Consider the following 17,021-nt stretch of genomic DNA (forward strand, 5'->3'; position numbering starts at 1 on the left):
TTGAAGGTAGATGGTGCAGGAGGAAGGAATTGGCAGGGATCACATTGGGTGAAAAAATATATCTGTCTCGGCAATCTGTGTAGATCAGTTCACCAAAAGGGAGAAGTTTCCCAAATCTCGAAGGTTTGGACTTTCTCTGGTATCCTGTGCCACCAAGCCCCCAACTTGCATTTTAGCTACCTGTAAGGGAGTGAAACCTGTGTCCAGTTAACACCAAAGCCCAACCAAGGACACGGTCTTCACTAACATACACACTTAGCACAGTGCTTTGCACACAGTAAGTGCTCGATAAATAAAATTGACTGAATAAACCCAAACTGTGTGCAAGTGACTCTCTTTTTTTCCTCCTTCAGGGAAACCAACCTGAAGTTCAAAATGGCTCTGGATGTAACAGACAGATTGCTCCAAAAAGAAAACTCCTTGGCAGAATTTGATGGTCTGTGCAAACCATTTTTCATTCTTGTTACAAGTTTATTTGCGACTCCCTTATATTTAAAAAAATTACAGGGAAATTCATATGGTACAGTCAGTAAGATATTCATCTTTTGAGAGTTTGAGGGTAAGTTAAAGCAAATCCCTCTTTTTCTGGAGTGGAAGTTACATCCCCTCATAAAGATTCCATTCTTTAAGTCACTAGAGACATAAGATAGAAGCAGATGGAGAGTTCTCAATTTACTGAGGAAAAGAAATTGTTCAGCCTGGCAAGTTTGAAATTTATCACTGAAACATACACATGTGGGCAATGCAAAGGAATATTTATCTAAAAAGTAGGCATTTCCCTATTCGCTTGGCAGGTTTTGTGATGGGAATAAAGTGCATTGCTGGCAAGTGATAAAGTGAATTGCTAACTTCTGTGGGAAGCAAAACAGTGCTTTTGTGAGTCAACATGTATTTGGGGGGAAAATGACATTTTAAATCCAAATCTATACTGAGAAAATATTTGTTTTCCTTGAATTATTATCCAAAATGTATGTCTATATGCATGATTGACTGCTTCTCAAGTGTAAACGTTTGTAATGGCTGTGTCGTCTGGAAAAATACAGCTTTCAGCAGACTGTGGAAAGATTTAGAACTTGCATACTAGGAAAGATACATCAGCATTGAGCTCTCTTTCTGTTTTCTGTTCCTTTGCTTCAAGATTGTGATTAATTTTGAAGTAAAATAAATGTTCAAATGCCTTAAAGCCCAGTGCACAAATGTTTAATCATGATATTACTGTTTAGGTAGGATGACTACTAAAACAAAATTTCAGACACGATTATGCTTGCATTCACCTTGATAAATATATTTCTTTAGTGTTTTATAAAACAGTAAATTCAAAGGCAGCAAATTTTGACTATTAGCATATGCAATATGTTATGTAATTTAAAAAAAACATCTTTTTCCTTTAGGTTTGGTGGAATGTGAAGAACCCAATAATCGGCTAGACAAGTTTACAGGAACATTAACTTGGAGAGGTGAACGGCACCCTCTGGATGCTGATAAAATTTTATTGCGAGGTTGTGTTATCAGGAATACAGATTTCTGTCATGGACTGGTCATTTTTGCAGGTACATTGAAAACTAGCATAATAATAATATGGTTATACTAACCCAATTTTATCATTAATATATGAATTTAAATTCATTTTTACATAATTTTAAAAGAATTGGAGATAATATGGAATATTTCTCTTCTGATACTCTTCCCCCTAAATAATAATAATGATGGCATTTGTTAAGTGCTTACTATGTGCAAAACACTGTTCTAAGCACTGTGGGGGGGATACAAGGTGATCAGGTCGTCCCACGTGGGGCTCACAGCAATCCCCATTTTACAGATGAGGTAACTGAGGCACAGAGAAGTTGTCTTGCCCAAAGTCACATAGCTGACAAGTGGCTGAGCCGGGATTGGAACCCATGACCTCTGGTTCCCAAGCCCATGCTCTTTCCACTGAGCCAAACTATTTCTCCAAATAGAAAGGACTGTTTTAATCAACTACTGAATACTTTTGTTTCAATTCTTCTAACATCTCTGGAACTTTGTAGTCTATAACGTAATGAATAGCAAAGAATAGTATATTCAATTTATTTGTACATTTATTTCATAATCATTTTAAGGAGCAGACACTAAAATAATGAAAAACAGTGGAAAAACCAGATTTAAAAGAACGAAAATTGATTACCTGATGAACTACGTGGTTTACACGGTAAGATATTTTTACTTAATAGGCAGGGAGAATATTTTGTGGAAGCAAGTCATCATTATGAAAAATAAACATGGAAGGGAAAAGGATACTGGGCCATATTTTATTTAAGAAAGGGCAACTGCTATGGAAAAATAAAAGAATGCACGAACTACCTTAAGATTTTCAAGACCAAAAGGAATTAATGGTTTGTCAGAGAACACATCACAGTAAAATCTTGTTCAATTTCTAGATCTTTGTTCTACTTATCCTGATTTCTGCTGGTCTTGCAATTGGACATGCTTATTGGGAAGCACAGATTGGTAACTCTTCTTGGTATCTCTATGATGGAGAGAACTACACACCTTCTTATCGTGGATTCTTTAATTTCTGGGGTTACATCATCGTTCTGAACACCATGGTGCCCATTTCACTTTATGTAAGGTAATGAATGACATCCTTTTTTTGACCTTTTCCTTTAGCTAGGGGCGGGGATATCATTAGAAGGATCGGATCCAATTTCTACCTACATAGCAGACGTGTTCATATATAGTGGCCCTAAATATTATATTTAAGGACTCCTTGGACCACTACGTGCAAGTACTATGATTGACTGAGAAGTCTCCTACACAATAATTGACAGCTGGGGTGGGGCATAGAACTATGGAGTCAATAGGGAAAGAAGCCCACTCACTTCTTCATTGAAAATAGTACAAATTTTTGTGAGAAAATGCCAGGACTTTCCATTCATTCATTCATTTAATCGTATTTATTGAGCACTTACTGTATGCAAAGCACTATACTAAGTGCTTGGGAGAGAAAGGTACTTGGCACTCCAGATCCAACCTCAGCTCCCTCAGGTGCTGGATGATCTGAATCCTGATATTAAAGGAAACTAGTTTATGTCCTTCCCTTTCACTCTCCTTACCAAGAGAAGCAACATGACCTAGTGGTTAAACCATGGGCCTGGGCATCAGAGGACCTGGGTTTTAATCCCAGCTTCTACACTCATCTGCTCTATGACTTTGGGCAAGTCACTTAACTTCTCTGTGCCTCAATTACTTCACCTGTAAAATGGGGATTAACACTGGGGCACGGGCTGTGTCCAACCTGATTAGCTTGTATTTACCCCACCGTTTAGTACTGTACTGGCACATAGAAATGGCATAGCAAATACCATTACTTTTAGACTGTGAGCCCACTGTTGGGTAGGAACTGTCTCTATATGCTGCCAACTTGTACTTTCCAAGTGCTTAGTACAGTGCTCTGCACACAGTAAACGCTCAATAAATATGATTGATGATGATGATTAAAAACAAAGCCAAAAAAACAAGAAGTAGCCCCTCTTACTTGCTCTCCATGCTCCTCTTTACCTTTACAACTCAATACACACACTTTCAAAGAGTTGCATAGCAACAGATGCACAGAATTGTAAGTGTGCCTCTGTCCAGTTGTGGGTGTCTGTGCTTGCCTGTCTTCATAGGGAATGGAGGAGTATTGGAGTGAGAAATGTGTATATTAAGTGAGCAGGGGAAAGGTCCAGGAGAAGGTTTTATGGAGAAGTGTAGATCCAAGGTAAAGACCAGGTATTTCTGAGCATTATTCATGAACATTCAAGCTAATTCCATTATTTTTTGTTTTGTTGCATATGTGTGTGCGATGTAGCACTTATAATTTCATAAATTTCATAAATTGAAGCAGCGTGGCTCAGTGGAAAGAGCCTGGGCTTGGGAGTCAGAGGTCATGGGTTCTAATCCTGGCCCCTCCACTTGTCAACTGTGTGACTTTGGGCAAGTCACTTCACTTCTCTGTGCCTGTTACCTCATCTGTAATATGGGGATTAAGACCGTGAGCCCCATGTGGGACAACCTAATTACCTTGTATTCCCCCCCGCGCCCCCCAGCGCTTAGAACAGTGCTTTACACATAGCAAGTGCTTAACAAATACCATCATTATTATCATTATTATTAAAAGGCCAGGGTGAAATGTATTGGAGGTGTTCAGGCTGTTAGAGTATCCATCAGGAAGAGAGAAGGAAAGTTGGAAAGCAGGGAAGTAAAGAGAATTTTAAAAGTGGTGGGCAGGACTCACCCTTTCCTTTTCCTTCAGAGTCTCTAGCAGAGTTGGTACCTGGGTGTTTAAGTGCTTACTATGTGCCAGGCACTGTGCTAAGTGCTGGAGTAGATACAAGCTAGTTAGATTGGTCATGGGCTATCTCCCATGTGGGGCTCACAGTCTGAATTCTCATTTTACAGATGAGGTAACTGAGGCACAGAGAAGTTATGTGACTTACCCAAGGTCACACAACAGCAAGTGACAGAGCCAGGATTAGAACACAGATCTTTCTGACTCCTAGGCTCATGCTCTATATTCTAGCCCACACTGACTCTCTTCCTCCCCTCCAGTTGAATGGTCAGCCTAGGAATGCTCCCTGCCCTCTCCCTATTTCTGCTACTGCATTTTATCTAAAACACACAAAGGAAAGAAATGTTATGGAAGGACAGAAAATCTGGGGGGACCCTGAGGAGTCATGTGTCATAATTACTAGCCACATTTGTACAGGATCAAACTAGAGGTAAACTGCCGTGAAATTTTTGGGTATCAATGTGTTAGCAATAAACACCTGAAACAATCAATCAATGTATTTTGATGTGTGTTTACTGTGTGCAGAGTACTGTACTAAGTGCTTGGGAGGGTTTAATAGAGTAAGTAGACGTAATTCTTGTCTTTGAGGTGTTTACAATCTTGTAGCTCATTAGTCTGGTACAAGAAGAATTTATGTGCTGGCTTACCTCCTTTGTTCCGGACTTGAGGTGGTCTCAAGATAATCTCAGACAATTGGTACTGGCTTTTGGTCAGTTAGGTGTTACCTACAACCAGTCAGAGCCTCTTACCCATTTAGACAGGGGCTGGTATGGGTGTTGTAGACTGAAGAAGACATGCCAACTGTGAACTAGGCATTTGTGTCTCCATGGGTGGGTTTAGGAACTAGTTTGTAGAAACCTAAATCTTGTCTGTCTACTTGGTGTGTACCCCACTAAGCATTAGATCTTTTCTATGCAGGCTGGGGCCAGTAGACAACAAGCTTGTCTCTAGACTGTAAACTCTCTGTGAGCAGAGAATGTGTCTATTTATTATTGTATTGTACTCTCCCAAGCACTCGGTACAGTACTCTGCACACAGTAAGCACTCAGTAAATATGATTGAATGAGTGAAATGGGATTTTACAGGGAAAATCTAGCCTGCATAAGATTTTCCCTGTAAAGGTTCTCTTCATCATCATCACTGTAATATTGAAGTACTTACTTTGTGCCAAACACTGTACTAAGTACTGGTAAATACAAAAAAAAAATCAAGTCATATGGGGCTCACAGTCTAAATAGGAGGGAGAACTGTGTTGAATCTCCATTCTGCAGATGAGGGAACTGAGGCACAGAGAAGCTAAGTGACTTGCCCAAGGTCACACAACAGACAAGTGGTGGAGCTGGGATTAGAACCTAGGTCCTCTGATTCCCAGGCCCTGTGCTTTTTCCATGAGGCCATGCTGCTTCTCAGAAATACACTTGCTCCAGTGCCTATCCAAGTGGTGTTTTATCTGGCAAATTCTTTACCTTTTTTTTATTATTGCAAATTATTGAGGTACCCTGTATTGTAAGCCCTCAGGCCAGCACAAGCTTTTTGGTTAGCCCCAGGATGCTGTGGGTACATAACAAATACTAGCTCATTTCTAAAGTGTCCTGAGGTATTTAGAACCCACATACTCTTCAATTAAAGTGTTGATGTTTGGATCACCTTGTATTATAATATATGTAATTATAATGATGGTTTAACATGAAGTAAAGCTCAGGATTAGCCATCTGTTTATATGGCAGCAAATATAAACAGTCCTGTATCTAGTGTGGTTGAGAGATTGTTTTTTGGATTGAAGGAGTTTTTAGGTAGATTTGCATAGCATTCTACGAATGATTACCATATTGCATAACTGAAACTCTTGGTCACAGTATTTGATGAAAAGGGAGGGGTATTTAGTGATAAAGTCATCAGAATTAAAATGATCTATGACTTTATGAAATATGTTAAAATCCTTACTTCCTAGAACTTTCTCTCTTCCTCCTCCCTCCCCACCACACCCTCCTCTTCCTCCCACACACAATTTTGACTTTTTCTCCTCTGATGCCTTGAATAATGTCTCCATAGAGAGAGAGGTTTAAAGGTGTGCTGCTTTAAGAGTGGAATTTCCACCCACGTCTCATTTTAGATAGTCTTCACTTTGGAGGATCCTGAGAAAAGGCTTATCTTCTATCTCTTGAATCATGATTTAGAAGTGAGTCAGTTGAGATGATTTGGTGAACTTGAAAGTACACCTGACTTGAGGTCACTGATTCTGTAACACAGTCAGCAATATTACACCCTGAATACTAGGCAAGTGAACAATTTTCAGGAATCAAAAGGACCACGATGTGGATATGTTCGGTGTTATGTGTTTCAGTGTTTGTGTGTTTTGGACTCTCTTTCCCCTACCAGAATTCTCCATACCCATTTTTTCTCCTCTCCTCCCCAAACCCCAACACTCACACGCACTCAAGCACACACCATGTGCACTAATGGTCCATTATATGGGAATAGTTCAAGTTTCTGGTTAGCGCTTAGGGCCAACGCATTACAAGACCCTACTCCAAGCTGCCTCATCCACTACCTTGACTACATGCCCACCAGAGCTTTGAACAGTGCTCAGCGCTTAGAACAGTGCTTGGCCCATAGTAAGCGCTTAACAAATACCATCATTACTATTTTGGTGTATTAAATGATTACTGAAATTGGGGGCAGAAGAAGGAGAGGCGGGAGTGAAAATGATTTCTCAGCCTCCAGGCCATTGCCGTCCTAGTTCAAAATTAATATCAGGCTTTGAAAATAATTGGTATTTGGAGAAGAAAGTAGTAATGGTCAATCCCTTAGGCCACACATATGAGATGAAATAAAATTCATCTGACCCTAAGTGAGCAATATAGCTTGAATATTCTTAAATGAACTTGAAAATGAACCTTACTTCTGATTAACTTAAATGTCAGGATGAATCAGGCCAAATTATGTTAAGAACAAAATGTCTCATAAACATTTTAATAAAAAATTAGTGATTCTACTAAAATGTTTACATTTACTTTCTTTTTAGTTTTATACCTATAACAATGGGGCCACTATTTAGTCTGAGTTCTGCCCTTAGGTGGCCCTGAATAGCAGGAGTGAGAAGGGTAGGAAGAGGAAGTGATGTTTCCAGTGGGGAATTTCCCATAGTCCATAACAAGTACTTGATCGCTTGACATGAATGGAAGAATCCTGACAGTTATAGCTCGAGGAATTCCAATGGCTGTCAATCAGTGGTAGCTATAAAGGACTAATTCTGGGCAGAGCACTATATTAAGTGGTTGGGAGGATACATAAAGTAGGTAGACATGATCCCTGCCCTCAAAGAGCTTACAGTTTAGTGTAGCTTGAGTCAGCAGGGATGACCTCTCCATCATTTCTTTTCCCAGTGTCGAAGTCATCCGTCTGGGTCAGAGTTATTTTATAAACTGGGACTTGCAAATGTACTATCCTGAGAAGGACACAGGAGCAAAGGCAAGAACGACCACTCTGAATGAACAACTTGGGCAAATCCATTACATCTTCTCTGACAAGACGGGGACTTTGACCCAAAATATCATGACATTCAAAAAATGCTGCATCAATGGGGAAATATATGGTGAGTTAAAGCCATTCTCAGCCTCACAAGCCCACAGAACTAAAGAGGTGGAAGGGAGTTTGGGAACTATTGGAGAGAATTTTGTTGTGAAAGTGGTGAATTTCTTCCAGCAAATAATAGAACCATTGACTAAACACTATTTAAATTAAGTATCTCTAAAGGTCAATTGTTCAGAACCCTGCTTCTATGAAGTAAAGTATCTAAATCATCCAGGAGAGATGATTTTCCCTTCCAGGGTTGAAGCTTCCACAACCTTTGTTAGTAGTTCATTTTAGAGTTGAAGCCCTATGGTAAAAGTGCTGTTTTAACCATAACCCTTAATCCAATTGGAATCTCTTGACTAATTTTAGCCCAGTATTATGTTTCTGTTTCAGGGGAACCCAGAGACTCGGGTCAACATAATCATGCCAGAGTGGAGGTGAGTCTCTTCTCTTACTTTGGCAAATATTTGGCTGCACAAGTTTGAGCTTTCCTTACATTTGCTTAATGTCATTTCAGTGTTTTGAAATTGATTAAAATTATTTTTTTTTTGCATTCTGTAGAAAGTTACTTTAAATGGACAATTGTCCTTCAACGCTTAGCAAATAAAACTCATATAAAACTCTTTTCATATGAAACTCTTATTTTTTTCTTCTTACTTGTCTTGCCCTACAGCCAGTTGATTTTAGCTGGAGTACCTATGCGGACGGAAAGTTTGACTTTTATGACCATTACCTGATCGAACAAATTCAGGGAGGGAAAGAGTCTGAAGTGCGACATTTCTTCTTTCTGCTTGCAGTGTGTCACACTGTCATGGTGGATAGGACTGATGGTGAGTGTTTTTTCTTGCAACTCGGATTCCAAGTTGGATTCCAAGCAAACTAGCCTCAGGATTGTCTCAGTAGACTTTGCTGGACTAAGCTGGTTGTGTTAAAGTACCTGTTTTCAATCAGTCTGTGGTATTTATAGATTACCTACTATAAGCAGAACACTATACATAATTGCTTAGATTTCAGCAAAAGTAATAGATCTCCCTTCTGCCCTCCAGGAGCTTAAAATATATACTAAATCTGACAGGAATTATTAATGTCATGCAGATGTGTAGGTTCTCAATGAAAATGATCCCCAAAATCCTCTTACAAATTTTAGAGCGTTTTCTGTCAGGGAACGACCAAACTCTGATCATATCCATGGCATTAGATTGCTGTTTTCAGTCACAACACCCACATACCCGTATGGTATATGCACATACATATATACACACACATACAAACACACATACACATAACACGCACACACACACATACAAGTCCCTGGCCATAGCAACACCAAGGAGACAGGATAGCCTTTTGCAGTAGTGTCATAACATCATGGCAGCGGTAGCTGCAGTGATAGCAGCAGTTTGAAGAGGGCTTTACTTCCCCATGATTTGTAGCATGGCAGTTTTTATGTGGTGTGCTACAGTCAGGTCTGCCAGAACATGTGCTTTCTCTTCACATTTTGGGGTGAAGATAATGGCAGAATTAGGGGGCATTCTTCCGATAATACCTCTTTGTCAGTTTTGCACATACAAGTGGTGCAAGACAGAATTATAATGTGAGTTTTCCTTAATGTAGGGGTTTGTCAAGAATGTAACCGTCATGTTATAGGAGAACTGACTGCCCTGCTGTATCCCCCACCTTCTCCATTCCAAGCCTTCTCCCCAATTTGTCCAACCCTATAAAGTTGCGACTACTCTGAAATGAGACTGCAACTAGTGCCAGTTTGGCACGAATTCATAAATTCTCTAAAGTAATTTGTTGAACATAAAGGTTATAGGAACTGACTGTGTAAACTCTGTTGGAGTTAATTGGCTATTACATTTAGGAATATGTGAGACGGTAATCTCATGGAGAGTTGATGAAGGCCCTGTGGGAAGTGGGAAGTTGGCAGACTGAGTTAAGGTGGAATGGGTGTGTGCGGACACTCCGCTGCTACCTAAACCAGGTCCCCACTCAATGCCTCTGCCTTACTTGGTGCTGAGATCACTGTGCCCTGGCGGGATATCTGTCTACAGACTAAGTTAATCAGTAGTACTTGTCTTGTCTTGTGCCGCTGAGTAGTCTCCAACCCATAGTGACTCCATGGACACATCTCTCCCAGAACACCCCATTCTCAACCTGCAGTAATTCTGGTAGTGTATCCATAGAGGTTTCTGGGTAAAAATACGGAAGTGGTCTACCATTGCCGCCTTCTGCTTAGTAAACTTGAATTTCTGTCTTTGACTCTCTCCCATTCCACTGCTGCCCAGCACAGGTGAGTTCTGACTTGTAGCAGATTGCCTTCCATTTGCTAGCCACCACTCAAACTAGGAATGGAATGGGTATACCTCTATTTGATTCTCTCTCTCTCATAGTCGAGACTGGTAGAGTACTGGAAACTCTCCAGGTGTGACCTGAGGGGGGTTAGAAGTAATTAGGGCACAATATTGAGCCTTGGGAACATTTAAAAGAGGCAGAAGACATGATCCCTGCCTGAAAGGAGCTTGCAATATAGTGGGGTCTTAAAGTAATTTGAAGTCTGGAAGACCAGATTTTTTCTTATTCTTTGCTCAGGTTGTCATTCTAAGAGGGAATGTTGTAACCAGGATCTTACAATCAATCAATCAATCAATCGTATTTATTGAGCGCTTACTATGTGCAGAGCACTGTACTAAGCGCTTGGGAAGTACAAATTGGCATCACATAGAGACAGTCCCTACCCAACAGTGGGCTCACAGTCTAAACACACATATAGTATGTTTAAATAGATCATTTCCCCAACATGGAAACATAAAATCTCCATAAAAATTCAAGTAATGAAAGGAAATTAATCCATTAATCAATCATTTACTGTGTGCAGATCACTGTACTCAGTGCTTGGGAGAGTATAATATGATAGAGTAGGTAGACATGTTCCTTGCCTACAGTGAACTTGGTCTTACTGAAATGCAGAAACCTTGAGTGTGAAGCCTAAAGATATTTTTCTTTAATGGTATCCTTTTCTTGTTTTAATCAATGTATATATTAAAACACCTCAATATTTTCCCTTCCTGGTCTCCCTCAGCATGTCATTCTATGAAATCTTCAGGCACTGAAAGAAACCACACGGTATCTTGCAGAAAAAATTGTGATGTAACCATTTCTTCAAGCATGAATCTAAACAGTGTACTAAAACAAGCAAGCAACGAAGTTCATATAGAGATAGATACTTAGAAGGAGTTGTTAGGAGAAGTGGAGGAAGAGAATGGAGATAGAGGAGGATGATACCAGCTTCATGACTCTCGGGGCAGAGGTTAAAGTCTCCTTTACCCTATCAGTGAATAAAGTATAACATTTTACAACCATCTGGCTTTCTTGAGTCTTGTACCCTGTACTTTTTTTTTTTCTCCTTGAAATTTCTCCATTGATCCCACCTTGAGCTGTGCTTTAAAAGTCATGAATGGGGTTAAGCTCTGTATCTCCCTTCAGTTATTATTGCTTAATTGTTTTGGAAAACTTACCAAAGGAATTAAGCAAAAAATATCACAGGCCCACATTCTTTCGCTGGAGGGAAAGGGGAAAGGGATTTAGGGGCCAAGAAGACAGGTACTAAGAAGGTATTTTCTGATTTCCCTTGCCAGATATCATTTGTCCAGTGTCAGGGAAGTCAGCATGCATGTGCTCCAAAGAGGACAGAAAGAACCAAGTTTGATTTTGGTATCAACTGAACTTTCTCCTGAGCCACAATCTGGCTCTGTCTGGCATCCTGAAAAACATCCTCTTCTGAGAGATGGAGAACTTCCCCTCTTTCAAAAGCTTATCAGTGGATGAGGGCTGAGGAACATGATGGCAATTATTCCTTTGGAGTTAGTTGGAAGGACATTAGCACAGATGGATGATGGGCTTTATCACCTAGTTGTGCAAATACCTCTCAAGTGACCCACATCATCCCAAAATAGAGAAGGGTACAGGATCAGGAAAATCACATCAGGAAGGATTATGGAAAGATTATTACATTTCAAGTTCCCATTCCAGGTTATAAGAGCGCACACACCAGATTCCAGGTAGTGACCTTGTCATTCATTCATTCAATCATATTTATTGAGCGCTTACTATGTGCAGCGCACTGTATTAAGCGCTTGGCAAGTACAAGTCAGCAACATATAGAGATGGCCCCTACCCATAGAAGGGGGAGACAGACAACAGGACAAAACATGTAGTCAGGTGTCAAAATCGTCAGAACAAACAGAATTAAAGCTATATGCATGGCTCCCTGTTTTGAAATGTTTCCAGAAGCTGTCCAGGTACATCCTCTCACACACTCAACTTCACATAATAGAGGGCACAGATTTAACCAGGTAGAAGCCAGATTAGAATGATATAGGATGGCATATAAAAGGAAGCTCACTGTGGGCAGGGAATGTATCTGTTTATTATTGTATGGTACTTCTCAAGCTCTTAGTTTAATGCTCTGCACACAGTAAGCACTCAAAAACATAGACTGAATGAATGACCCAATTAATCAATCTCAGAATGCACTGTGATAACATAGTGGGGTTTTATTTCCACTAGTACAGTACCCCCTCTCAGGGTCACACCTGGAGAGTTTCCAGTACTCTACCAATCTCGACTATAGGAGGGAGAGTGAAGCAGAGACCTACCCATTCCATTCCTAGTTTGGCCAGTGGCTAGCGACTGTAAGGCAATCTGCTAGAAGTCAAAACTCACCTGCGCTAGTCAGCAGCAGCTTGGGAGTGAGTCAAGGGCAGAGACTCAAGTTTACTGTGCTGAAGGAGGCAATGGTAAACCACGTCCTTAATTTATCAAGAAAACTCTATGGATATGCTACCAGAACTATTGCAGGTGGAGGTGAGGCATTCTGGGAGAGATGTGTTCGTGGCATCGCTATGGGTCGGAGACGACTCGTCAGCAGTAGACAAGACAAGGACAGTGACAAATACTCTGCATATATTCAATGCAAATTAATTGATGGCTAAAGTAAAAAAATAAATAATTTCACTGAATATAGAGTTCTTGATTGTTTATTTGTGTCCAATCAACCAATCAGTCATATTTGAGCACCTGTTATGTGCACAGCACTGTACTAAGATCATGGGAGAGTACAATACAAAAGAATCAGCTTACCTGTTCCCTAATGCTCTCTATATGTGATAATTTAAGATTTCAGTAGACATGGTTATTATTTGTGCAGATATGTTAACCATCTCATTGCCTTAGACCCTGATTCACATGTTTCTAAATTATCCACTCGCTCACTGTACTTATTCTCTACCCGACTTTACAGGCCAACTAAACTATCAGGCTGCCTCTCCTGATGAAGGTGCTCTGGTAACTGCAGCCAGGAACTTTGGTTTTGCTTTCCTTTCCCGAACTCAGAACACCATCACAATAAGTGAGATGGGAATTGAAAGGACCTACAATGTCCTTGCTATCTTGGACTTTAATAGTGATCGAAAGAGAATGTCTATAATTGGTAAGTCTTCTAAAAATATATTTTCTTTACCAGCAACTCAGTAGGACCTTGATACTATGTCAACTTCAAGTCTGATTTTGCAGGAGGGTAAAATATTGAATGGGTGAGATGTTGTCTAGGAGGAGATGTAACTGGCTTCTGGAGTTCAGACATTTCTTTAGTTTTATTACATCCTGCAAAAGGATCACTTTCCAAAATGGTTGCCACAATGTTCTCTGACCACAGTAAATTTAGGACATTTTTATCATAACTTCAGGATTGCTGCATTTGGAGAATATTCAGTACTTTTATCCTGTTCCCTTTGAGGGAAAAAGAAATGAATAAATGCCAAGAACAATGATTATAGTGATTATAACTTCTTTTGCCTGTTGTGCTTTTTGCTGCCTTACTGTTCTGTATAGTGACTTGCTCAATTCTTTGTGGACAAATTATACCTAGTTCCCTTGATGATTGTTACACACTGATGACAGGACAGAAGGTAGATTATAACTAATCTAATAGTTACTACTGAAATATCTTCTGAAGAATCCAGTTCAGTGATGGAAAAACTAAAAGGCTCTGCATTGACCTATAAATCTGAATGGGTGTTTCTTTCCTCTAGTAAGAGCCCCAGAAGGCAACATCAGACTTTACTGTAAAGGTGCTGACACTGTTATTTATGAACGGCTACATCCAATGAATCCTACCAAACAGGAAACACAGGATGCACTAGATGTAAGTCTTGTTCATTACATCTAAAATGTAAAGTTGGACCTGAACATAAACACAGGGATATGTTTCTCAGCACAATACTTACTTTTCCGCTAAACTCTCTTTTCTTCCACTCGGGACAAACACAGCTTTCTTGGAGGAATCATGCTTTTTGCTTCACACTTTTCGATTTAGTTCAGGTCCAACCTATTTTGTTTTTCAGTTCCATTTGAGGTTCAACAAGGATTCAAATAATTAGGTCAGTGTTACCTGGTGGTTCAGGATGGATTATATACAAAAGTCCTTTGGTATATAGAAACTTGCCCTGAGCAAAACTTAATTTTGTCCAGTGCCTTGGGGGGGGGGGGGGGGGGGGGGGGTGTCAATCAATGGTATTTATTGAGCACTTACTGTTGTAGAGCACTATACTGTTTGGGAGAGTATAATATAACAGAGTTGATATGACACATTCTCTGCCCACAGCAAGCATACAGCCTAAGCAGCCTGAGAGCCTGAGTTCTAATCCCTGCTCTGCCAGTTGCCTGTTGCGTGACCTTGTATGAAGTCCATTACCTTCTCTGGGCCTCAGTTACCTCATCTGTAAAATGGGGATTACGACTGTGAGCTCCATTTAGGACATAGACTATGTCTAACCTGATAAGCTTCTACCTACCTTAGCACTTTGTACAGTGTTGGCAAATATTTAAGTGCTTAGCATGTAAAACCCCTGTGTCAGCCACCGGGTGCCTATTTCCTCCAACACCATGTCAAACTCTATTTAGACAGACTCGCATTAAAGGAAGAGGATTGAGATTTATGCTGTTAAACTGTAGCCAAATTTTGTAGTGTATGCTAAACATATGGGGATGGTGTTCTCGCTTGCCTGACAAACCGAAAGGAGTGAGGAGGAGTATGAGTTAATACTTGGCACCCATGCTTTAGAATGTTTCAGGATAAATTTGTTTATAAACCTTTCCTGCCTTAACTCTGCCCTCTCCTCTGCCAGACAAAACTATTTTTCTTCCCTTATTGACACCCATGCCCATCACCCCTCCTCAGGCCCCCTGTTCCTCCCCCTCCTCCATCCCTCACCCCCAACGATCTGGCCACCTACTTCATTAGGAAAATTAACTCCATCTGGTCTGAGCTTCCCAAAGTGACCCCTCCCCCTTCTCCACCCCACCCCCCCAACCCTCTCCTCTTCTTTCCCATCCTTCACAGTAGTGTCTTCAGAGAAGAGCTCCTCCCTCCTCTCAAGTGCCACCTCATCCACCTGTGCTTCTGACCACATTCCCTTCTATCTTATAAAAACTCTTACCCCATCCCTCCTCCCCTCCTTAACTTCCATCTTCAACTGCTCACTCTCAAATGGCTTCTTCCCCTTAGCATTTAAACCTGTCCACATCTCCCCCATCCTAAAAAAACCTCTCTTGACTCCACTGCCCCTTCTCACCCTATCTCCCTCCTGTCCTTCCTTTCCAAACTACTAGAACAAGTCATTTGCACTCGCTGCCTTGAATTCCTCAACTCCAACTCTCTCCTAGACCCCCTCCAATCTGGCTTCCAAGCAGTGTCGCTCAGTGGAAAGAGCACGGGCTTTGGAGTCAGAGGTCATAGGTTCAAATCCCGGCTCCACCAATTGTCAGTTGTGTGACTTTGGGCAAGTCACTTCACTTCTCTGTGCCTCAGTTACCTCATCTGTAAAATGGGGATTAAGATTGTGAGCCCCCGTGGGACAACCTGATCACTTGTAACCTCCCCAGTGCTTAGAACAGTGCTTTGCACATAGTAAGTGCTTAATAAATGTCATCATTATTATTATTATTACACTCCACTGAAACTGCCCTCTCAAAGGTCACCAATGACCTCCTTCTTGACAAATCCAATGGGTCCTCCTCTATCCTAATCCTCCTTGACCTCTCAGCTGCCATTGGCTCTGTGAACCATCCCCTTCTCCTCAAAACATTATCCAACCTTGGCTTCAGGGACTCTGTTCTCTCCTGGTTCTCCTCTTATATCTCTGGCCATACATTCTTAGTGTCCCTCTCAGGGTCCTCCTCCCCCTCCAATCCCCTGACTGTAGGGGTTCCTCAAGGGTCAATTCTGGGTCTCCTTCTGTTCTCCATCTATACTCACTCCCTTGGTGAACTCATGCACTCCCATGTCTTCAACTATCATTTCTACACAGATGACACCCAAATCTACATCTTCTTACCTGTTCTCTCTCCCTCCCTCCATGCTCGTATCTCTTCCTGCCTTCAGGACATCTCCATCTGGATGTCCACCTGCCTCCTAAAACTCAACATCTCCAAGACTGAACTCCTTATCTTCCCTCCCAAGCCCTGTCCTCTCCCTGACTTTCCCATCACTGTGATGACACTACCATCCTTCCCATCTCACAGGCGTCATCCTTGACTCCTCTCTCTCATTCACCCCACACATCCAATCCGTCACCAAAACCTGCTCTTCTCACCTTCACAACATCGCCAAGATCCGTCCTTTCCTCTCCATCCAAACCGCCACCTTGTTGGTTCAATCTCTCATCCTATCCTGGCTGGATTACTGCATCAGCCTCCTTTCTGATCTCCCATCCTCCTGCCTCTCCCTCCTTCAGTCTATATTTCACATTACTGCCCAGATTATCTTTCTACAGAAACACTCTGGGCATGTCACTCCCCTCCTCAAAAATCTCCAGTGGTTGCCTATCAATCTTCACATGAAGCAAAAACTCCTCACTATTGGCTTCAAAGCTCTCCATCACCTTGTCCCCCTCCTACCCCACCTCCCCTCTCTCATTCTCCAGCTCAGCCCGCACACTCCGCTCCTCTGCTAACCTCCTCACTGTGCCTCATTCTCACCTGTTCCGCTGTTGACCCCTTGCCCATGTCCTACCTGTGTCCTGGAATGCCCTCCCTCCATACATCTGCCAAACTAGCTCTCTTCCTCCCTTCAAAG

The 17,021-nt window shown here is 41.3% G+C and overlaps 1 protein-coding gene and 1 non-coding gene across 2 annotated transcripts in view; both read left to right on the top strand.

Annotated features, from left to right (window-relative positions):
- Positions 1 to 17,021, top strand: part of ATP8B1 (ATPase phospholipid transporting 8B1) — a 125,102-nt gene that overhangs the window by 76,597 nt on the left and 31,484 nt on the right. Inside the window, exons 9-17 of the mRNA XM_038744322.1 lie at positions 354 to 436; positions 1,392 to 1,550; positions 2,100 to 2,188; positions 2,418 to 2,608; positions 7,696 to 7,904; positions 8,279 to 8,322; positions 8,559 to 8,715; positions 13,188 to 13,376; positions 13,978 to 14,090. Of these exons, the coding sequence (XP_038600250.1) occupies positions 354 to 436; positions 1,392 to 1,550; positions 2,100 to 2,188; positions 2,418 to 2,608; positions 7,696 to 7,904; positions 8,279 to 8,322; positions 8,559 to 8,715; positions 13,188 to 13,376; positions 13,978 to 14,090 (1,234 nt within the window). The remainder of the gene's footprint in view (positions 1 to 353; positions 437 to 1,391; positions 1,551 to 2,099; positions 2,189 to 2,417; positions 2,609 to 7,695; positions 7,905 to 8,278; positions 8,323 to 8,558; positions 8,716 to 13,187; positions 13,377 to 13,977; positions 14,091 to 17,021) is intronic.
- Positions 12,463 to 12,600, top strand: LOC119926346. The gene has a single exon (XR_005450231.1). It is a non-coding gene; the product is annotated as a small nucleolar RNA SNORA7 (small nucleolar RNA).

This window comes from Tachyglossus aculeatus, chromosome 3 (assembly GCF_015852505.1).
Source record: "Tachyglossus aculeatus isolate mTacAcu1 chromosome 3, mTacAcu1.pri, whole genome shotgun sequence".
Classification (NCBI taxonomy): domain Eukaryota; kingdom Metazoa; phylum Chordata; class Mammalia; order Monotremata; family Tachyglossidae; genus Tachyglossus; species Tachyglossus aculeatus.